The following is a 25167-nucleotide window of genomic DNA, read 5'->3' as shown; positions in this document are numbered from 1 at the left end:
TGTAACCTACATGGATAATTCAACCGAATTTTTGAAGTTTACCATGAACTATTCAGACAGTAAGATCTCGTATCTGGATGTTGAGGTGTGTAGATTGGGGAATGGAGCTCTGAATACTTCCATTCACAGGAAGTTATGTTATAGGAACAGTATGCATCCCCAGCATATATTTCACAATATATTAAAAGGACAGTTCATGAGAGCGTCCAGATTTAATCCATTAGAGGACAGTTACAGGAAAGAAGTAGAACAAATGAAGAACAGGTTCATTACAAGAGGCTACGATGTTGAAACAATAGATAAGGTTATCAAAGAAGTACATGAATTAAGAGCCACCAGAGCAAGACCGTACTTTTCTGAACAGACAGATGCACCGACTAATAACGCAACAATGGAAGGAATAGAGACTAGGGCGTCCCTGTTTTATACCAGGGACACAAGTGAAGTAAGAAATATTATGACCAGGAACTGGAATATTTTATTGTCTGATAGTGAGATATCTAAAGTAGTGGGACCCGACCCTAAAATAGTCTTTAAGAATAAACCCAATCTTAAAAGACTTTTGTGTAAACCCAGAAATTCTAGGAGGTCAATTAGTATAGATAGGAATACCACACCTTGTGGGAGATGCAACCATTGCAGATACATTAATGAAGAATTAATGTTTGTGCATCCCGTCACTAAGTATACCTTTTACTTCCACACAGATACCAACTGTGATAGTAAGCATGTGATTTATTTGGCTAAATGTTTGGTCTGCCCTGCATTTTATATTGGGAAGACCAATAGAGCCTTTAAAGACCGTATCAGGGAGCACAATTATCACATTCGATTAGGGTCCGAGTTCAATGCTCTGGCCAAGCATTGTAAAGAGACAGGACCTGAACACACCTTTAAGTTTTGTATCATACAGCAGTTACATGAGGGAAACAGAGGGGGTGACATGGTTAACAGGACACTAGAATGTGAAAGTAGGTGGATTGTTAGGTGCAGGGCTGATGAACCCCCAGGCCTGAATGACAAGGTACACATTAAACCCTTCTTAAAAAATAGGAGGATCTATAGACCTAAATAAATTTTGAATAAACTTTGAAAGGTGTCTTCCTATAACCAAATGTTACTGTGCTTACAGAATAAACTTCCTGTGCTTATGGATGCATCCATGCAAGTTCTGTTTTATCAACTCATAATATATTTGTTAAGAAAATTTGTTATTTTCTTATCAGTGTAGAAATGTATTGTTTTTAAAAGGTTTTTTAAATTAATATGTAACTAATGAATAAAAGTTTTATGTATATTTTTATATACTTTTTATATATATTTATGTATATTTTAATCTATTGCGAGCGCTTTAAAAGCCAATTAAGTTCCCCACCAATTGTAAGCTTTGGAGGGCTATTTAAATAAAGATTTAGCTGTGCTGTTTATAAAGTCTGAAGAAGCCGAAAGGTGAAAGCGCTTACTGTCCGTTGTTATTTTATGAATAAAAGAGTGTATCAGTTGAGCTGAATAGCGTATGGATTTTTTCTACAATTTTCTACAACTTTTCTACAATTGACATTTAATTTCGTTTGGGATTATTGAGTACTCTCCTTGAGGTTTGAGCTGTGTGGACTATGTTCTTGTGCCTATAGGTAACAGCGTTACATGGTGACTGCTCAGATTTTACAATACTTAACTGAGATGCTTCACAAGGGACGGTCTTTCTTCTCCATCAAAATTCATGCCTCAGCCATTTCAGCTGATTATAACACAGAACCTTCCCTACTGCGGTGGTGGTGCTGCGGTAGCATTGTCGCCTCACAGTTAGAGTGTCTTCTGTGTGTCGACATGCGTGAATGGGCATTCCTTCATTGAAGGTTGTGCGTTAGGCCCGGCAAGCCAGCACATAAAAATCTACTGCCAATCATTAGCGGACCGGAGTTCCGCTGTGGCGACCCCTAACTGGGAAAAGCCGAAAGACAGTTTTTTTAGTATAACACAGAACCTCCCCTCTTCTCTCATCCACTGCTCAAGCAGTTCCTCAGAGGGGCCAAAAATTTACGACTACCCAGGAGAGCTCCAACAACAGCCTGGGACCTTAACTTTGTATTGGAGAAACTCACTCTTACTCCTTTTGAGCCAGCCGCTAATGCAGACTTAAAATTCCTTTCTTGGAAAACAGCTTTTCTTTTAGCAATCACTTCAGCAAGAAGGGTATCTGAATTACAGGCCCTTATGGCAGTGGAGCCTTTCATCATCTTTCATACGGACAAGGTGTCCCTCAGGACCAATTCCCTCCTTCATGCCCAAGGTGGTATCCAGTGTGGCCCTTAATCAGTCCATCCATTTGCCAACCTTCTTTCCTAATCCACAGAACAAAGGGGAACGGATACTGCACTCCTTAGATGTGCACAGACAACTTAGATTCTACTTGGACAGGACTAAACCTCAAAGGAAATCTGAACAATTGCTGGTGGCATTTGCTGCAGGGGCAGAGGGGAAGACTATTTCAAAGCAAACCATTTCCAAATGGATAGGCCATTGTATTCATTTCTGTTACAAGCACCATGGAAAACCTATCCCACAGGGGATCAGACTACACTCAACCAGGGCTGCATCTACCTCTACAGCCTTTCTCAGAGGCGTCCCTACCAGGGACATCCTAGAAGCTGCTACCTGGAGTTCTGTACATACTTTCACCAAGCATTACCATCTGCCAATTTTCTCTAAATCCAGAGTTGGTTTTGCCACTGCAGTCTTGCAGGGCCTTTTAGCTGGTCCTAATGCTATCTGAATTCCTCCTTACATCCTTGGCTTTGGGAATCTACCCAAATGTGATAACTGCAACAGTGAAACACGAAGAACATAGTACAGTTGTGTACACTTACTTTAAATGTAGATGTTCTAGTGTATTCACTGTTGCAGTCCTGGTTACCGTCCCTCCAGCCCACTTACTTCTTTTGGCTATACCCCTACTCTCCTTTACTATGCTCAAAAGCTTTTTGGTGTATTTGCTTTTTTGTTGGAGGTATAACCATGTATATTTATAGATTTAATTGCTTCCCATTAGGTGGGCACCTGACATCTAGGGCAAGAAACACTGATGTATTGGCGTCGGCTGCATGTTTTATAGCCCTGAAGACCTGACATCACGGAAGAAGGGACAGCAACCGATGCAGGACCCAAGACTTTGTTAATCAGGTCGACTGAGGGCTACTGCAAGCAGATAACCCAAATGTGATGACTGCAACAGTGAATACACTCAAACATCTACATTTATGGTAAGTGTACACAACTGTACTTTCTCTGATGGACTCTGCAATTTGTAGTTTGTAATGCCCACTCATATGTCTATGTTTTATTTTCAAATAGAAGTGTTTTGTTGCATTACAATAAATGGTAGTAAACATTCTGGATTATGACCCCCCCAAAGCCTTTGCAGAAGTTCTTGCTGCTTATTTTCTTGGGTTCACCAATGTTTCCCTTTTACTCAGTCTGGTTCTCTGCCTAGAGTGCTTTTATTCAACTCCTAGCCCCTCTCCTAGTAAGCTTTTTAGGAGGGCTGCAGAGAGAGAGAGAGAGAAGTAGGTAGCCAAGGAATCAGAGCTGCCTTTTTGTAACAAAAAAAGGACATTTTCATCATCATCTGACTGGCTACCCCCCCCCCCCCCGTGGTAATCTGTTATTGTACAGTGTATGTATTAGTTTACCTTATGCATGATGATGGCACAGGTGACTATAGGGTAAGTGATCACTAGCCATGTAGATAGCAGCACCAGCTAGCACACTATGACCTGAGTATGGAAATAACCCCAGTGACTGCATCACCGAAAACAACCTGCAGTCAAGTGATCGCACAGATTGCCTGTGTGTGGAAAGTTTAAAACACACACATACAAGATATTTTCTTTGGTGACCAGGACATTTTGATCAGCAAGGATAACTTGCAAATAAGGACATTCATTGAGTAGGATCCATTAGTGGGGATTTGCTGATCAAATCCATCATCAGTTACCCTGTACTCACACATATACATTCACCATCCGAGTGTGAGGTATAAGGCTGCTCATCCTCTGTTCTCCATTAGAGATGGTGAGGACAAGGATGGATTAGCTTACTTCCACAGAGGAAGGAGAGCTGGCCTGTGGCCACTTGATCTTTCCTCTACCATCCAGCTACATGGGTCCTGCAGATACTAGTCATATGTGGGTTGCTGAACACAAGTGGATACTTTTGCCGTTTCCACAAAACTGGAATGTCTATTTATAACAGAATTTGGAGTCCTGAAAAAAATAACTAAAAGGAACTACGAGGGTTTCAGCAGAAATCAGAACCAGTTTCAGAAATATCTGAAGCTACATATAGGTGTTTGATGTATCCTAATATCTGCTTTGTGTCAACAGTCATTATTTCTATACAGTCAGAAATGCAAACTCTAATGTTGAGCAGGCGTGGTTACATTTTATTCTATGTTGTCTTGGAAGTGACTGGTTTTCAGGATGGAGAGATGATGGGGGTCCAGATGGAAAGATGAGAAACTCAGCAAGCAAAGGAGAGTGAGTACTGCTGGTAATGAATTCATCCTGAAGTCTTGGTGAGTACCTCCATGAGGTGAACCCTGTTTTTACAAAATTTCACCAGGATGACACTGATATATAGACTGCATTTTATGTAGCATATTGCATGGACAGAGGTACGTTAAAAAGTAGAAAATACAGCTGGGTGCACAAGTCAAAGGATAAAAAAGTGCCCATTCCTGGTAGGTGCACTTGTGCCAGGACTGGAAAAAAATGACTGTGCAGAATCCTCATGACACGAAAACAGGCCTAGGATGGAGTTAGGCCAGGCTCAGGGAGAATGCCCCTCCCCCATTGTAGAAGGAAGTATTACTTCACAAAAATCACAAGAACTGACAGGTCAGAAAAGAGCCATATAGTTGATAAAGTGGACTATTGAGGATTAGAAAGAAATATGTATTGCTACTATCATGCAAGAAGCCAATCATTTCCAAGTAGAAGATATTCAAAAAGACTGAATGAAATTAGAGGAAAGAAAAATAATTGCACAAGAAAAACTGTCAAAAGCTTCAAATGCAAATCTGTGTCCATTAATACAACAGAGTCATGAAAAACATTATATAGACCAATAAATCATGTATCATTTGGAAAGAAAAGAGACTGAGGAAGTGCAAAAATATAAAGAACAAAACCTAGAGATTTTTAAATAGTATAAAAAAGAAACAAGGACATGGGACATAAAGAAAGATTTGATATGGTATATTATTTATGGAAAGGAGAAAGCCAAACTAATCAATCCAAAAAAAGCAGCTTCAAAGATATTTGAAGATAAATACAAGCAAAGGCACACAGATATAGAACATTTTACAATACTAAAAATAAGATCACAAAGGAGGAATGTAGAACAGAAGATTAGTAAAGTAGAAGTTAAACAAATAGAAGCTGAAGTTATGAAATATATGCACAGTGAAGGATTTAGTGTGGAAAGTCTAACACAAGTTATCTCACAGCAAGATGGAACAGAAAGTCCCTAAAGAACGGAGAAACAGGAGGAACAGGAAACATCTGAAGAAGAAATATGGACATTGGAAACAAAAAGAGATCTAATATGGTGCAATGTTTATGCAAAGGAGAAAATAAAACTAATCATTACAAAAAAGTAGCACCAAAGATATTTGAAGCAAAATACTGGAAAAGGCATCTGGATAGAGAAATAAATAAATAAATAAATAAATAAATAAAAATGTTACAATACAAAAAATTAAAAAAACAAAGGAGAATTAGCGATGGAGAAATTAAAAAAAATAAAAACTCAAGTTATGGATTACCTGGGAAGTGAAGGATTTTGTGTAGAAAATCCAGCTCCGGTAACGTCACAGCATTATGGAACAGTCAGTCCCCAAATTAAGGAGAAACAAATAGAATGGGAAGCATCTGATCAGTTACCACATGAAGGTACCCTGGCGCCTTCAGTAGAAAACCAATACAAAAGTTCAGTTGGAGTTGTACAGCAAGGAAAGGAACAGGAAATGGTATCAACCCTGATGCGGTCAATGTTGTAGCGTAATAGGCCAGTGAGTTCCTAAAGGAAAAAGCAACGGATGACACAGGATGCAACTGAAGAGTGTGTGTCACAGGAAGATGCTGTGGAACTTTCTGTAGAATACCCACAGGAAATTGAGAATAAAGAATGTGCCCTCAGTTTAGATTGATTGTTGGAGATGTAAAACGCATACAAAAGCCGATTGGAAACGCATGTTTTTTTATTGTCATTCACTGAATAAATATGGTTTGAAATTATTTCTTTCAAACAATTTTTAATTATACTTTTCAGTTAACCAAGTTATTAATTTTGTTTAATGTACCCATGCCACAGTGTGTCCCAGAAGTAAAAAATCCTTTATTGTGGACATTGCTTGCCATTGCACATAAAGTCATAACAACTTACTGGAAGAATAAAGCACCACCAACTTTTCAAGATTTCAAGAAAATTGCAGTCTTCGTGTCTTGAATGAAAGTAGCAACTATAAAGGAAATAACTGATAAGACAACATCATACATCATTTATTGGCAGAAAGTTGACAAAATATTGGACAAAATCAAACTGATCTGATTAGTCAGCACAGCATCTTAATACAAACTGCATATTATATGTGGAAATGTGATGTTATAGATTGTATACTTAATTGTATATAGTTTCTTTTGTAAATATTTGACTAGCTGATTATGTTATATTATTTTTTGTTTCACTATTTATGGTTCAATCTATTTGAAGCTATGGAAAAAAAAATAATAAAAATGTATTTGAGTAAAAATAAACTTTCTCAGATTATATGAGAATGTCATTTGGTCTTCATAAATGTGTAAAAGCAACCTTTAAATTAGGAGGGTGGCATAATGGTTAAGGCGGTTACCTTACATGCACAAGGTGCAGGTTTTGATTCTCACATGGGGTAATTGGCTAGGCTTAAAATGGCCTACAAGGCCAATTAGCCTAGTAGTAATCTATGAACCTATGAAAGCTGCAGCACCAAGAAAACATCAGTCTGTGACAGGAATCAGACTTGAGCAGTTGGGAATTGATGAGGGATCGACAATAAAACATGAACAAATATACATAAAACTCAGTAAGGAATATTTTAGAAGAATAAAGTTAATACTGAAAACAAGCCTGACATCTAAGAATGAAGTACACACTATAAACAAATTTGTAATTTCGGGTCTAGCTTACAGGTTTTGGGATAACTGACTGGCCCCAAAAGTTATTGGATCATTTGGACAGGAAAACAAGAATAATTCTTCATGTTTATCAAATGATTTAATAAAATCAGTCTACATCAAGATTATATATTCTCCATTCTGAAGGAGGTATGAGTCTCCTTGAAATTGATTACATGTATAGATCTGCAGTCCTAGGATTGCATACACATTTACTGACCTCACAAGATCCGAACAGAGTGAAAGTTTTAAAACCTGAGGAAAATAAATGTACCATTGGCTATTTAAATTGCTATACCCAGTTATTACAGTGTCTTATGTACAGAGAGGCACAAAGTCATGAAATACCAGGATTTGCAGGCAGAAACAAGAGCAATGTGGAAGAAGGATACCCTGACAGTTCCAATAGTAGTAGGAGTAATGAGTCTCAATGAAAAGGAATTTACAGTTGTATTTAGATAAGCTACCGATACATGCAACACCATATGAATTGCAGGAAGAGTCAGTTCTGGGTACATTAAAGGTGCTGCGAAGAGCACTTTTGGCTAACAAAGATTGAAACAATACTAATTTCATGAATTTTAATCATACTTTGACTTAGGGATGGGTAATAGAAACCCAAAAGACTTGGAGAAATTAAACTGAGGTGTTTGGCATAGTCTAATCCCTGATTTGTACCTACAGTAACCATGTTTATACATTCAGAAATGCTAGCTCTAGTACTGAGCATGTTTGCTTACATTTTATTACATGTTGCCTTGCAAATAACTGTTAACTGGTTTTCACTATAGTACTCTCTTTAACCCAGAATTACTGCAGTGGTGGTGCTGCGGTAGCATTGTCGCCTCATAGCAAGACGTTGTCCCGTTTGATTCTCAGCTAGAGCATCTTCTGTGTGGAGGCATACATGAATGGGGCATGCCTTCATTGAAGGTTGTGCATCAGGGCTGGTAACCCGGTACGTAAAAATCCACTACCAATCATTAGCGGACCGGAGTTCCGCTGTGGCGACCCCTAACCGGGAAAAGCCGAAAGACACGACTCTCTTTAACCCAGAAAGGATGGACACTTTAGAAAATCCTAGCATGCAGTCCATAAATCCTTGACCACTTCAGTTATGATTCACTCAGTTACAGCTTGATGATTAATTATATCACCAAGATGAAATAATTAAATGTAAGCATTTTTTACAGGAGGAACCCTCTCCATCATATTTGCTTTTTTAATGAAAAAAATGCTATACAACTTTTAGAAGTCTGACATAGTTCTTATAAGCTTTCCTTGGACTTCTTGTTTGAGTGTCTAAGGACCTTGTTTTAATATATTTATTTGCTACTTTATTTTGAGCAGCATTGGGCATGTGCAGTAACAAGAATGCTGAAAGGAGCCTGTATTGTGCTACTTCCGCTGGTTTAGGCCATTGTGGAGAAGGGCATAGAAAAAGTCCCTGACACCTTCCTAGGGTGATGACTTCCCATGACAGTCTGTCATCCACAAGGGGTAAATGGTGACCAGTCAGCTTAAGGGAGCCAAGGGCTGATAGACAGTGAGGAGAAAGGAAAAGGAAAGACTCTTAACTTTTGTTAGTGTCTGCATCACTAATGACAGATCATTTCCATTTGCATTGCTGACTTCAACCTGCTCAGCCCTTCACAAAAGAGCTTTTCACAAGGTTACTTAGAAGACGTAGCACTACCATCATAGATTTCATCAGGGATAAAAAACATCATTAGTGAAATGGTATCAGGGTTTTTCCTGATTCAAACCCATTGATACTTTGTCACAAGGGACTTATAAATAGACAGCCAGATAAGTGGCATTCATCTCAGCACTATAAAAGGGTTCTGAATCTCTCTCTTCAATAGAAAATATATAGTGACGTAAAGACTAAAGTTTTCACCAGAATTCACAGCTACGATCAGTATTCCCTAGGATCCATATTAGAGCCCATACTATTTAACCTGTACATCAATCCAGTGCTGGACAGTATCAGATATCTGCACACAGTATAAAATGACAATGATACAACACCTCTGTGCTCTGGAATAAATAAATAAATAAATACATGCATACATACATACAAAAAAATCATATTATAGACCAACCTCCAAATATTAGAAAAATGAGTAAAAGATTTGCACCTAACCATAAATTCTACTAAGAGTAACTCCATTTGTTTCTAGTCTAACTAATGTAAAATATCCTACTCTCCCAAACTGAAAACTAAGTCAGAGTTGCATAACGTTGCAGATTAACAAAATAAAATAAAATATCTAAGTTCCCTCATGGAAGAGAAAATAAATATCAGCATGAAAAAAAAATACAGTACAATACTAGACAGTTTGCATAGGATTTAGGTAATTGTCTCGTCCCTGATGTTCATGCTAAGCTGGTCTTCCCACGGTCTTCACACAATTACCCACTGAATGTTTTTATGGGTATATTGTATCTGTGGGCATTTTTATTTATTTATTTATTTATTTTATTTATTTTACATTTGTTAACCGGGAGAGTCCGACTGGATACATGTCCATTTTCAGCGGAGGCCTGGGGAGAAAAGCTCCAGGTACATAACAGACATATGAACATTGTTAATGCAAAAAAAAAGGAAGATAGTTGAGTTCTAATACAATATAAAGATACATTACATCTTTTATGTTCTTTTATGTTCTTTATACACTTGTGTTTTTTATATTTTTATTTTTATTTTTATTTTTTATTTCTTGGCGTATGCGTCTACACCTCCACATGCCAATTTGTTATATTTTTATATGCCTTTTCTCATTCATGAATGGTTGCATCCAGCTATTATATTAGTTGTATTTTTAGTTATTCTAAGACTCAGTGTTTTTGCGTCTTTCTATGTATGTAAATGTTGATTGTGTATATTAAGTCCTTATATTCAATGACTGAACAAACTTACTGGGATCCAATAGAATGTTTTGAATTCTTGAAATGAAGTTTGAATGCTTTGTAATTAATTTTTTGCAATAACATACATCAAGCTTTGAATTGGTGCCACTTTAAAATCTAGCTTTCTATGATATTTGTATCACTTCTTAGTATAACATCCATTCTGAGTGGAATTTGTAATCTAGCCCATGACCCTAGCATATGACTTGTCTGGGAATATTTAATGCTTTGGGTTTAACAGGGATACATGTGACTTAGACACTGGGTACTTTGATTGACAAGATATGTTTTTCGTGAACATAGAATTTGTCACTTATGGTGATTTTTATCTTTTCTTGTCATAGAACCTTTTTGGCTGTAGCGTTTGTACGATAAAACCTTTGCCGTGGTTATTGATGTAATTAACATAATGTTTCTTTGCCTTTGGTTGTATGAGATACCATGGCGTAAACATCAGATATCCCTTACTGCTAGATTGCTTTATTTGCAAAATCTTATTTGCGTAAAGTCTCTCAGACAGCATAGTGGGATGAAATGAACTCTCTCTGTATATTACTAGTGATGTACACAAATACCAATAGATAAACTGTATTGGAAATGGGTATTTACATTGAATATCCATTCTATATTATAGGCTACTGCTAATCACTGTTATTATATTTTGTGTGTTATTATGTTTCGGCCATCATAGATCATTTCATGATGGTCGACAGAATAAGTCATGATTTCTTTAATTTCATTGGAAATGAATGATACATTGTGTCACGGAGACTGCACCTTAGTTAAGCATTAAGATTGATGAGTAAAGCTGCACTTTGGATTACTTCCTTTTTCCCAAATATGGGCATTGTTTCCTGAATAGGTTTAATGAGGCGTTATGCCGGTATTCAGGATATTTATGCTCTTTAGCATTCAATGTTATCGAATGTAAAAGCTCCAAAAATGTTTACTTATTGACATACTAAATAGTTTCACTGGGCTGCTTTTAAATAATATGTCAGGTAGTGAAAAGCATTATTATTTCACTTTTTATTGTTAATGAGTTTTTGGAAATGTTCATTAATCACAACTAGATTGATTAATTAATTGGATAATTGTGATATTGGTTGTTCTATAAAAGACAATGTAAGTTTTTATAAGATTGTAACCTGATGAAGCGCAACTTGTTTGCGTGAAAGCGCTTGTTCCTGTTTTATCTTCTACATTAAATGCTACTTGGATTATATCGTGGTGGTTTCAAGCAATTTTTTCAATACAGACATATGAACATTGTTAATGCAAAAAAAAAGGAAGATAGTTGAGTTCTAATACAATATAAAGATACATTACATCTTGGGAAAAAAAAAATAACAGCAGCATATAAAAAAAACATAGGTCAATTACAAAGGCGAGGCGCCTTGTTAAAAAGCAGTTAAGGATAGTGAGGTAAGAGAAGGGTAAATGATAGTGGTTAATTTCAGTTCCATAACTTACTAAATTCAAAAAGACTTGCAATAAAATGGCAAAATTCTTTCTCTGTCATTTACTAGAAACTTCCCATTGTATCTTCCTACTTACCAATTAAACTATTACTTATTATACAATAATTACAAATTCCTACACCCCAGTATAAAATATTTCTACCATGAATTCATCAAATAATACCATGCTAGAAACTTACTTTTTTCACAAGATATACCAATAGAAAACACAACAAGCATTAAATCATATGGTGACACTAAATGCAAAAACTCTTAGAACACTTTATACACTCCACTGTTACTATTGTTGCAAACTTTATTTTCAAAAACTTAACTATTTCATAAATGCAGTAAAAATGCTGTTGCTGATTTCTACCTTTTTGCAGTTAAGTCACAAAAATTGAGAACATGAAAACATTATAGTACTGTATTGCAGCTAAGAATCATAAAAGTTTACCAATTCTTTTGTAATTATTCATAAGAAAACAGTCAAAACTTTAGTACATCATTTGAAAAATGTTTCTAGCTATTATGATTAATATATTAAATATAAAAAACTGTAAGTGGATATCTCCATATTTGTTTTATTTCTGTCATGTAAGGTCATGTAAGTGTTAAAGGAATCAGTCTCTTGATGCAAGTGTAAAAACAAATCAAACAGAAAATGCTTTGATCTCGTAATAGACTTCAGATTAGCAAGACTGTCAATAGTTACCCTTTTTGTAATGCAAATTATGTAATAAAATTATGAAATACAAACATACAATCAAATTGTGTGACAAAAGTGTTGTCACATGATTTTTGTCATGTGTTTAGTTTATTTTTATATTTAATTTTTAAGTACTCCAGATTGTGTTTTTGTTTGTTTATCTTTCTGCAGACTGTTGTTCTGCTGTGGTGACCCCATCCCCACCCCTAACCGAGAAAAGTCAAAAGGCAAAGAATATATTCTTTTCTTTGTGTGTCTGTAATCACCTTACTTAAAGCATTATTTTCTTCTGTTAAGTCAGTTGTATAGAAGCAGTGTGGTATTCACCAAAGTGGGTTATAAAATTACACAATGTCACTGTCTGTAGAGCTTTGCCCAGGCCTTCACTAAAGATGGGCCTTATGCCCAGATGGGCCTCTTAGAAAGGAAAACCATAAGTATGTACAGTGTACATGTGCATATGTACATGTATGTGTGAGGATCGTATAGTTGTTGATGAGTGGAAGGAAAGTGAGTGGTTCACATAAATGCAAATCGTTCATAGATGCTAAGCTTTTTGATATTAGAATTATATATAGATTTTTCCTAATGCTGATGAATTCTATTTCAACGATTCTTAATATTCCATAAACTACTACTAAGCAAAAATAATCCACAATTGTTTTTATTCTTGCATAACAGATACAGTTTGTTCCTTCTACTTTATCTGGATATACCTTTAGAAAAATCAGAGCACATGTTTTCCTTGGGTCCTGAACTGAATAATTAGTATTGCTGGAACTTAAACTTATTTGCTTCCATATTCAGGACTAGACTGTTAGTCCCTCAGCCTTAATAGAAAATATGATATTCTGCAATTGTTCTTAATAATTTTTTTTCTTATTTTAACATTTTTGTTCTTGCTGCAGATGTGAGTAGAGAGAGAGAAATGAACAGATTTGACTTATGTCTGACAGTGAGCATTTGGAAGAAGTTGGAATCAAAAACAAACTTGTATTGCTACAAATGTTAAAATACCTAAACTGATTAATAATTCAATTAATAAAAATAAAATCAGTTTATAAATATGTCTAATAAGACTATTTAGTAAATTATACTAAAGTAATCCAGTTATAGCTGACTAAATTTATATTTATTTTTTTCAATAATTTTTATTTTTATTTTTACATTAATAAATGTCACAAATAAAAACTGTCTTACAACATGACTATATATATATATATATATATATATATATATATATATATATATATGTTATACATTGATGTCAAATACCACAGGATATAGGTCGTACAACATATCTATTTACACTATGTACATAGATGCTTTCACTGTTAGTTCCACAGTTATATAGACAGTATATACATTTGTAATATCCAAGTTATTATTTAATATCTGAACTTGTATGTGTTCTTTGGTTCCATTATAGTGTATTTCTAAGTTGCTGTGTGATGAATTATGCTAATATGATATTAAAGGTTTGTTCCCAAATCTCTCTGGATTTCATGTTTTTTTTTTTTTTTTATCTATTACTATTTTATGAGCTAAAAGGTGTCGTATAGCTACTTGTTTAAAACCCTCCCAAGAGATATTTATCGTATCTAGCCATTTAAAAGCTATATACAGTTTCATTAGTAGGAAAATTGCTAAAAGTGTATTTGCTTGTTTTCTTAGTGTGTTGGGTGGGAGAATGTGTAATAGAGTGAATTCCCAAGTTAATGTTGATGTTTGATAACCTGTTTTTTGTAATTGTACCTTGAGAGAGTTCCAGAGTATATAGACACATTTACAGCTCCAAAATACATGGATTAAGTCAGCTATCTGGTCCTAAATTTATATTTATAATGTACATGTGTGGGATTTTATTTATGCCAGCTTGGCAAGTTGACTAAAAGGGCAGTAGAAGTTTGTTATATTATGGGTGAGGCATGGGAGTGACAGCACCTTGCCTGTGGGGACAGGAAGGTTCTGTTGTCCAGTCATGTAAAAAAAAAATAAAAAAAAGATTTATTGGGCAACTTAGGTATTCTTCTAATCTCAGGTAATATGTTTTGAGTTGGGCATCAGTGTAAGAAAGAGCAGCCACAGAAGTCACAAGTGGCAGACCGCACTGAAAGGTCACATTTGGGGCTTTTCATCTAGTTCCTCTTCATGGAGAAGACTGCAGAAAAATGCAAAGCACACAAGGAGTGCTGTGTTTAGAAATATATGATCAGTATAGAAATATATGATTAGCATAAAACTGAAAAATGGCAATACACCATATGCACGGGTATGTTCTGATGAAGGTTGTTCATTATCATGTGATCTTGGTGGTTGTAGTTCTTAGTGATGTATACAAAACTAGCTGTCTTGCTTTTATGAGGTAATGATCCAGGATTCCTTAATGGTTTGAAAAATCTCAAGTGCAATTAGCTACTAAAGGGTAAAGCCAAAATATGGTTATTAATTTAGTCCCCTTTGTCAGAGGCAGTGCAAAAAGTGGAGTGAATGTGGAATTAGGAGTGTATAAAACAGGAAAGCTCTTGGGGAAGGGCATGGGACTTGTTGAGGAAATGTAATTGCCTACTTTTGAACCTATGCCGGGATGAATGTGTCCTATATCTCAGAATGTGCTAGAGAAGACCAAAAGCTCATTTGGGTAGACAGCAGAAGTAGCACAGGGGTTAATGAAGATGAAAGAATAAGAGATGATCTGTGTGCATATGCTGTAGAAGGACAAAGCAATAGCTACACATAGCTGACAGATATGAATATGATAGGAAAAAACATCTCCACAGGCTTATGAAACAACAACAACAGAGGAATGACAACAAAATGTGGCAAGGCACAAAAGGTGAAACGAAATAAGTAGTGGGATGACCTACAGTTCTTTATCCAAGAGATGCGATTTCTACAATTGTTTGGTTGTTTAAATTAAAAGGTATGTGTTATTTTTGGGGGAGTCTACCAGAAAGTGTGTTTGTTTTTTACTGTTTCAGTGATTACTGTGGTTACCAGTGTCAAGTTACTTATTGCTGTGTTGCACATAGCCCTTTCACTTGGGATTTTGGAGAAAGCACATCATCTTACGAGTCTCTCCTAAGCAATAGGATGCAAGCAGTTTGTAGAGAAGAGACAAAAATAAAAGTGAGACTCAGTAGTCCAAAGACAGTTTTGGTCATTATTATTCTTTTTGAGTAATATACCTGTCTGAAAGTTATGTTAAAGAAAAGATAATTAAAGGTAAAAAGGATCCATTTTGTTATTTCAGTTATATACCCAAGGTGTATGCCATACTGTTACCAACACATTTTTAGGTAAGATGTTTAATGTACTGTGCAGTCCTATAAATTGTACAACATATCCAAGTATGAGATTAACTCAGTCTAATGCATGCTTTGTTATGCCTTTTTTCTTGGACATATGCTTCTGGCAGTTACTGAAAATGAATGCGAACTCAGTGAATATTACTATGAGGAAATGCCTCATTTCAGTCCTTCCTTTCAGCTTCATTTTCATACAGGTACTTGCTGAGTATGCTCCCAGCAATGGGCCTTATAATACAATAGTCATACATTTACCGTGTCACTGAAATTGTAGAGTAGGCAGTGTATGTCTTCAAAACAGTTGTAACGTAGTTAGTTGTTTGATTTATGTAATTGTACTGAAATAGCAGTGTACTTTACAAAGTAACTATAGAAGCTTAAACAAGTGTTACCAGCAGAGCTTTTGTTTTATGTAAGCAGTATCCCAATCTTTCATCTGTCCACTACTAGTTTATTTTGGTGGCCCTGTGGCTGGTTGACCTATTCTCTGTCTTTCTTCCTTCTGTACGAGGACCCCTGAGCAGGAGTGTTCTCCAAAGTGCCTGTCTGAATTTCAACATGAACTCAAATAGGTAGTATTTTCATTTCCATTTCAACTGCATGCTTGAATACTGTATAAATGTGCATGATGTCATCTCAAAGGCATTTCATGTTAATTCTTCTTTTTCTATCAGATTTATATTTGTGATCGTCAATGTTGTTGTAGCATAGAGTATTAAGATATATGTAAACTAACGTGTTTTTTATGTTCTTCATACCTTTACTAAAACTAAAAGTTAGGTACAAGACATTCTTTGGTTAATCTTGATAGTAAAGTACACACAAAGTAACCAGATAACATTGTAATATGTGTATCAGATCAAACAGTGTACTCTTGCAGAACTTGAAACCAGATCATCTGATAGATGGGTAAAGCAAAACAAAAGACTTAAGTAATTTTAAGCTTTTTTGTTTCATTATCAGACTTGAACCATCATCTCATGGGAAAACCTTTGTGTTGTGGGTCAGTGAATAATATCTTGGCCTGACAGCTGAAATATTTAACCCACAGGACACCATTCCATCAATGTTCATCATGATTTTGTTTCACTCAACAATTAAGAAAAAATGTTTATAAGTTGTAAAATTGTTATTCTACGAAATTGAATTTCTAAAGGTAAAGGCATTTAACCTACCAGACCACATTATCAAACCCTAGTAATGCCAGGTAAGCTACTGACAAATTGCCTAAAGGGCAAGAAAAAGTCGGATGCTGTATGTATGTATTAATTTGAATTTATTCAGGGAAAATGTTCCCTAGCCCTTGTGATGAATGATAATTCTGATAGCAACATGGCAATAAAATCTTGTGATGATCCACATGCCATTACTGTAGCTAACCTGCATAAAGTTGCAGCCGGAAGGAAGCCCCCTCTACAGATCAACTCCTCCACTTGCTATTGAAAGCTCAAAGAAGAAATGCATATGGAACAGTTGGTGTGGATACCTGACTGCACCTGCAGTATGTTTGCTTTATGCCAAGCTTACACAGCCATGTCCATATGGAACATTCTGTTCATGCAGTATTATTCTTAAAGCCCTTGACCACTCATTTTGCTGTTTTTATTCCTTGGGATATGTGCCTTCTTCTATGGTGCTGCATGTGTATTTAGCAGATCCACTGTGAAGTAAAGCCGTTTCCTGTGGTCCATTGGTGCAAGGTTTGATTCCCTCAGCCTCCATTGTTGAATTGTGCGACACTGAACAAGTCACTTAGCCAGACGTCACTTGTGGGCTGAGTCTGAAAAAGGTCCATGGAGTTCAGTCCTCTACCCTAGAAAACAAATTTTTAGATATAGCCAGGGCTACATACAAAATCATATTTTAATGGAAAAGTTGTGATGTATAGATTATTGTTCTTTCAAATGTTCTTGTAGTATTTTTCTACCTTCATCGTATTTATATTTAACTTTAATTGTTAACAATGGTGTAAGACCAAATGGTGCATTGTTTTTCTGCCACAAATGCATCCAACAGAACAATTGAACCCTACTTACTTGTTATGGTCCCTTCTGTCCATCACAATTGTCTCATGGGTCAGCATAAGCTTGACTTACCATCACTCATATTACCTGCGTCCTTGCCCTCTAGTCTTATTGTTTATTTCCTGCTGACAGGCTGACCAGCCACATCTCTTTGCTGTCTTGTTATTCTTTTGATAGTCGTGCCATTTGTGTTTTCATCCTTCCACTCATCAGTAAGACCTCTTAGACAGCTAATTCTTAATGTCTGTAGTTGTGTCCTTAGTATGTTTGTTGCTAATACTTTCATGTATTTGTCTGCTATTTGTGTTTGTGTTTCTAACATTTGTATTTGTCTGCATGTTCATGTTTACTAAAACTATTTTTTTTTACATTTCAGATTTGTTTCTGTTGCTATGATGGTACAAGATCAAGGGTTTGAGAACTATGAAAAGTTAGCCTGTGAAGAGTAGAGGCCATACATGTATTGAATAAAACTTTAACTTGGAAGTACATCTAATCATAGTAAATTATGTAAAAGATGTGCCTTTTTTCGTTTTCTTTGTACACTGTCTACATGTACAGCAGAGTTCTAGCATGTACAGTATCCCCCCCAGTCAGGAAGTACTCACCTCCCCTTTGTGTGCTGTTGCCCCAATCATACCTCTGTCATCTCCTGTCCTATTGATGCTTATCATTAACAAGCAAAGTAAGGCGCACACAAGAAAAACCAGGTTCAAATACCAGAACTGGTGAATACTTCCAGTGCTTTGTTAGATTATTTGATTGTAAAGTGTTAAGGAAACACTGACACAGACTACATGCTCATATTAACAGACAGTCAAACCCAAATATTTGTCAGCAGCTGAGCTGACTTAAATGTGCAAAACACTGATAATCGTTTAAACTAACAACATCTTTTCAGATCTGTTGGTGTCATGTATACTGTATTTTTGAAAAGTTAAAGAAGGCCATATGTGGGTAAATGTAGGCAATTTGCTTGTTTAAAGTAAAGAATTTCCCACCATTTAAATGATGTCACTGTGTACTGTAGCAACCCAGGGGAGGGGGGAAAATCACACTGCTTATAGAGGACTTTAAGATTCTTATGCTGCGTCCAGCTATTGGACCAAAACACTACTTTTAATTTAACTACAGGAGTGCTGACTATGTGCAACTAACGTCTAAATGTGGAACCTTCAAAGGCTGTACTTATTTCTTGTTCAAGTTCAAACCATATGTAATTGTAATATAATGTGTTGTTAGAGGAAGAGGACCTCAAACCAACAAATGTACAACAGATTGATCTTTCTGTTCCTTCTCACTTACAGGTAACAGTGTATTCAAAAGTGGAAATGCCTGGCTGTAATGGGCATGCCATTTCTTCTCAGGTGGAGCACGCAGGGATTCGAACCTATTTCTTCAGTGCAGAAAACAAAGAAGACGAAGACTCCTGGATCCAGGTTATGAGTGAGGCATCTCATTTACAGACTGAATCTACACAAAGGTTAGCATTAGGAAGGAGCACTTGAAACAAGCATTTATACAGCTCAACAAACGCTAACAGTAGCGCTCCCCATGTAAAACACAAAGTTTGCTTGTGCAAAGGTTAGTGCCTGGGTAATAGCTAGGCTAATTACTGTGTTTGCAACAGAGGCATATGCAAAGCTCAGACTCCTAAGACGTGTGGCTCACTTGAGTCAGTATTTGGCCTGTACAAAAGTTATGCATAAGACTACTTGATTTTGAGCAGAAAAAAAGCAAAGCAGTCTCTTTCTCAGGCTGCAATGAGCATTCTGGGAAATGCAGTTGATAACTTGTGAAGTAAAATTGTGCTTTTGATGAGATAAGAGCACAAAGTCCTGAATATTTTTTTAACTGCTGGGTGAAATTACTTTATGTGGGACAGAAATGCATTACATCATTAATTGCTAAGTAAGGCAAAAACAAATCCAAAGCAAAGCTCCTGCAAATGTTAAAATAATGCTAACTCTACACTGCAGTTTCTAAAGGAGAGCCTGAGACAGTTTCTAGTATTTATGGCTCAAGCACCTTTGATACTTGGAACAGCCCTCATCAGCCAGTTCCTTGTGTGTCTTTTATTTGGCTTATTAAAAAGCACTTTATTACAAACAGTGGCAATTCATTTAGGTTTACTCAGACTCCATCTTTTCAGTTCATTTACCATAATTATGATAAAACCAAAAATGTACATGCAGTAACAATACATCAGCATCCTAGGCACTTTTGGCTCAGGTTGCACTGCTTATCACATTTAAAAAAGCGGTGTTCCCTTTTTATAAATTTGTTACAGTCATACCTCTTAACTGTCCAGATTTTCACAGAATGTCCAGATTTTTGCCTCATGTTTGTGGTCTTTTCCTCTTAAAATGATGATTGAATTCATTAATTAATGATATATGTTTGAGTTTCAAGTATAATATCCTTCAAAAAGTCTATGCTAACATAAAACCTGTTACTTTCTAAGTTTAAAAGAGCAATATTTATAATTTGTCCCTTTTTTCTGCCTTTGTTCTCCCATTATTTTAGGCCTTGTCCAGATTTCTTGTGCTAAGAGTTTAAGAGGTGTGGTTACAGTCCATAATTAAATCATTTCCACTGTTATATAATACTCTAAAATGTAGTAATAAAATGGTGAGATGAGATTTTCATACTTTGTGAGACTAGCATTCCTTAGCTTACTAAACTATATAATACACACTGTACCTATTTTGTTAGTCCCATGGTATTTCAGTGATTACTGTATCTGAAACCAAATGTGCAGTAATACAAATGCATTTAAATGATTTAGAGCAACTGCTGCTAACCATCAGAAGAGTTATGATGAATTTGCAAAGGAAGCTAATTAAGATCCCATTAATTTCAATATCAGCAGTAGCATTAGACACAAATTGTATGCATGAATAAATTGATTTAAACATTAAGATGTGTGTGTCTGTGGTTGAATACTTTGATGAAGTCCTCTAGTAAATGAAGTGAAACATTCATTGAAATGGTTTGACTGTATCTATGATTCTACATTCCTTGTCTTTTGCTTTTATGGCACTTGCCTATGAAAGGCAGTAAATTCCACAGAAACCTTGTTAATGTGCGGCATATACATGACAAGTACTGTCTTATATTTACTTTGAAAAAGTAACCAAGTAAGAAGGGGGAAATGTTTAGTATCTTGGACTGTAGGAAAGAGGTCAAATGAAAGGGCAAGTCAGTTTTTGTTGTGTGTCTTTCAGTAAAAGGATGCCTCAAAATAAAAGACACATGATCCACAACCACACTAGCTGCAGACAAACTCCTTGCTGACTTCCTTCAGACAACAGTTGATGCCATAGCCTACCCCATATCCATCCTCATAAATAGGTCCATAATAGAATCCACTGTACCCACTTTGTGGGCAAGTATCACACACAATTCCACTCCACAAGGGAGGCAAATCCCGAGAGCTGACCAACTACCGGCCAATAGCAACTCTCTCACCTTTATCAAAAATATTGAAGAGAATAGTTCACTCTCAACTAATGCAATATCTCTTAACAAATAACCTGCTATCCCATTCTCAGCACGGCTTTAGACCCTCCCACAGCACCACCACTGCACTACTATCCTTTACCAACTTAGTTAATCACTACAGAAACAAGGGACTATTCGTGTCTGCCATATTTCTACACTTATCTAAAGCCTTCTATATAGTTAAACATAGCAGGCTTCTGGAAATACTAGCTACCCTTAACATCCACTCTTCCACTATATCATGGTTTAGTTACTACCTATCAGGCCAATAACAAGCAGTGCTGTGGCAAAACCAGTTGTCCTCTCTCTTACCAGTCTCCATTGATGTCATTCAAGGATTCATTCTTGGTCCTCTACTGTTCTCCCTATTCACAAACCAGATAGCAACATTTTCACTCTCTGCCAAAGTAGTACAATATGCAGATGACACCACTATTATATGTGCCGTCCCTAATATGAATGAACTACAAACCATAACTCAACAAAACTTCACCTCAGAAGAAACATGGTTCTCCAGCATAAAACTCCTTCTTAATCCCAAAAAAACAACCTAGTCATATTTGGCCCTGGTAGACCACCTCAGCAATGCAATGATCTAACTATAGTCTCTAAAGATAACATCACAATCACTCCAACATCACACACAAAACTGTTAGGGGTAATTATTGACAACAACCTCAGATTTGACCTTCACATAGCCCAATCAATCAAGAAAGTAAACAAAAAACTGGATCTCCTTTATAGAAGCAAACAATTCATGACCAAGGAGACCAAATCCACAATTGCAAGGACTCATCTCTTTTCTGTCCTATTGTATGCCACCCCTGCAATGACAACTCTTCGCCACTCCGAACTCACCAAAATGGAATCTTGTTACAACAAGATTGCCAAGTTTGCTACTGAGACCTCTCATAGATTCCATCACTGTCTTGCCCTAAAGCAACTCAACTGGCTTGAGCTGCCCCAACAACTGATACTTCAGCAACTCTATACAACACACAAGCTATACTACCTGCCCGACAAAATCCCATCACTACAGCAACTAATTCAACCCTACACAACCACCAAAACCTTAAAATCCAGTAGCCAAAACCTTTTAAATGTCATCAAACATAAAAAAATTATGCAGGTAATCTCTCTTTGCCTGCACCATAGCCAAAGTTTGGAATCAACTCCCAAATCACATCACTGCTACAAGCTCTCCCCTCCAATTTACAAACCTCCTCAAAAGCCACTTTACAAACAACTGGCTCTGCTCCTGTGTCTCCCCAGGTTAAACCAACCCACTGCACTGTTGCTAAATGCGGGAATGCATCTGTTGATAATCACCTATTATTACCTCTAGTCATGCAAGTTTGACCTGCTTACCCCAAGCACACATACTTTTCTTAATGTACTCCTACTAAAACCTTTTGTTCCTTTTCTCTCAGATATCATGTGACTTCTAATCCATCAAACTACTAGATACACAACATACATCCACCACTGCTACATAAAACTCTTGTACTGTTTTTCCCAATACTGTACTACTCTCAATCTCTCAATGTACTGCAGATTTACGTACTGCCAGTAACTGTAAAATTCTGCCAACAATATACTGAAATGACTCTGAAACAAACTTGTATATAGTCCTAATAGCAAGAAGTTAATATTTGACATTGTACTGCTTATTAACCAAATACCAAAAATGTAAAACTCTGCCTACCACATGCTGAAATGAACTACCAAAATGTGTAGCGCTGCCTACCACATGCTGAAATGAGTCTATAATATGCCTGTATATTGTACTGTTAAAATGAAGTTAATATTTGACTAATGCATGCTGGATTGTATTGTATTACTATTGCATGCTGATTGTATTAGATGTAATGAAATCCTAATCTGTACTGTATCTGGAGCTTTTCTCCCCAGGCCTCCACTGAAAAAGGACCTGTGTCCAGTCGGACTTTCCCGGTTAACAAAAGTAAAATAAAATAAATAAATGAAGTACAAGTTCGAAGCAGTACAAATTTCTTGTTTGTGTTTGCAAGAACTGAAATTTTATTGTTCTGCAAGGAGTTTGAGAATTCTTATCTCCCGGAGAAGTGGAAACTAACCATCACAACCAACTTGGTGCTGGTATTGGTGAGTCATGGTTTATCCCTAACTTTCAAGGCCATTTGTAATAGGGTTGAAAGAAAACTATAGGCTAATAACTGGGAGTCCAAATAAGGCTTCTTGTCAACGAAGTATTTTAAAAGCATAAAATGTCGCAGAATAAAACAATGGCCAGCAATTATAAAAATAAAACGTCTTTAACGGAATCCAAACCTAAAAGCTTTCACAGTTGCACAGACTGCTTCTTCAGATGATACTATTAGTCAGAAACATTCATCCCTTAAATACAGTGCTTAACAGTCAAATGCACTACCTTCATGATTGCTTGTTGCACATTTAAAGGAACACCATCATTGCTACTGCAAAAACAGCTAGTACTAAATGCATTTACTAAAACTAGTTACATTCAGGGCTATATAATAAAATGTGTAGCTATATAACCATATTACCTGTTTAGTATATGTACCTATGCAATATACAAGTGAAATTGGCAGATGGTGATCATTTTGCATTTAGCAAATTGTGTGTGGTATAAGATGTAACAAGTGTCTTTGTTCATCAGGTACAGGCGGATGACTTCTGTTGTCCACAAGTATGAGAGGATTTGTTGTGGGGAATGACATGCAGATGGGGCTTGGCACAGGACACCAGGAGAACCAACTATGTCTCAGTTGAGAGGTGCATTTTCTTACAATCAAGCTGCCAAGTAAAAGTGGTAGTATTTGGACTGATCTCAAAGGAGAATTTAATTGGGCTCAGTGGACAATGCAGCATCTTATTTTATCACTCCAAGGAGTGAAATGTTAAAAATAACCACCTCAAACAAGTTTGGTTCAGCTATGTATAACAGCTATGTATAACAGCTATGTATAACAGCAGCTGCAGTTATGTGTGAGCTGATTATCTCCCAGAAATTTCAGATGTCAGTGGTAGTAGTCAGGGAAAAACAAACAGTGATGTTCAGCTTCTGCCAATTGTAGAGATCCATTGCTCCATGAAATGGGGTTATGGGGTACTGTCGTATTTTTTTTTGTCCAGTCTTGCCAAGACACTTGAGGGTAGTGACAGAATGAAGCAGATAACTGACTGTCCACATAGATTACCATGCCTAAGGCCCAAGAAATGAGGTGACCTAAGCAAATAATGCTCTAGCTGTTGAATTTCCAAGGGCAATATGGCAGGACAAAAAAAAGATAGCATCAAGTTTACTTAGCAGGCTATGAGGCACAACTGTATCTTAACTTTTCAGCAGACTGGCTTTAAGTTGAAAGTGTACTGATTTTAGCAAAATTTGTTTCTGAAAATCTATGTCCACAAGTTCCCAGTATCCTGCCATATCCATCATCAAGTGGAATTATCAAATGTACCAATATACTATTTAATTCATGATGGACTTTCATTCATCCAAGCCAAACTGCCTCCTAATGTAGAGAATGAAGTGGCAGGAGCAACGGCAAAAACAAGTTCCATAAAACTGAAAGTTCTCCCTTGACTCCCAGAAGCTGCCTCAGACAGTTGACAGAAAGGCTGTAGACAAGGCTGAATATGCATTAGTATCTCCAGAGGACTTCATTAAGAGAGGCAGAGAGGAAGTAAATTTTACACATCCAAAACTAGGCTAGTCAAAACCTCTGATTAACTGGAAAAATCAATCATGTTTGGATTATCACCATAAAACCAATTTATCTCCTTATAAAGGACTAAACAAAAGATTGGTTGTGAATGAATATAGATGAAGGGGGTTTCTATTAAGTTAAGCCTAAGATGCTACTCAGAACAGTGGTCTTCATAAGCATCTAAACTGTCTTCCATGAAAAGCAAATAATCACAGAAAGAAATGCCCAAACTATACGTTAAAGTGTCCATAGCCACATGTTCCAAACTAGATGTTAACACGGCCATAGCCACATGTTCCAAACCAGACATTAACGTGGG

The 25167-nt window shown here is 36.4% G+C and overlaps 1 protein-coding gene across 19 annotated transcripts in view; it reads left to right on the top strand.

Moving 5' to 3' along the window:
• PLEKHA6 (pleckstrin homology domain containing A6) overlaps positions 1-25167 on the top strand; it is a 1822600-nt gene that overhangs the window by 1426686 nt on the left and 370747 nt on the right. For 17 of the 19 annotated variants that reach the window (XM_044076969.1, XM_044076965.1, XM_044076964.1 and 14 more), the window contains one exon: positions 18939-19114. In XM_044076969.1, coding sequence (XP_043932904.1) covers positions 18939-19114 — 176 coding nt within the window. The remainder of the gene's footprint in view (positions 1-18938; positions 19115-25167) is intronic. The other 2 variants (XM_044076983.1, XM_044076971.1) reach the window with 1 other exon arrangement.

The sequence above is a fragment of the Protopterus annectens genome, chromosome 7.part0 (genome assembly GCF_019279795.1).
Source record: "Protopterus annectens isolate FY-2018-M chromosome 7.part0, PAN1.0, whole genome shotgun sequence".
NCBI classification, from domain to species: domain Eukaryota; kingdom Metazoa; phylum Chordata; order Ceratodontiformes; family Protopteridae; genus Protopterus; species Protopterus annectens.
Note: the sequence above shows the minus strand (reverse complement) of the source record. Positions and strands in the feature narration are given on the sequence as shown.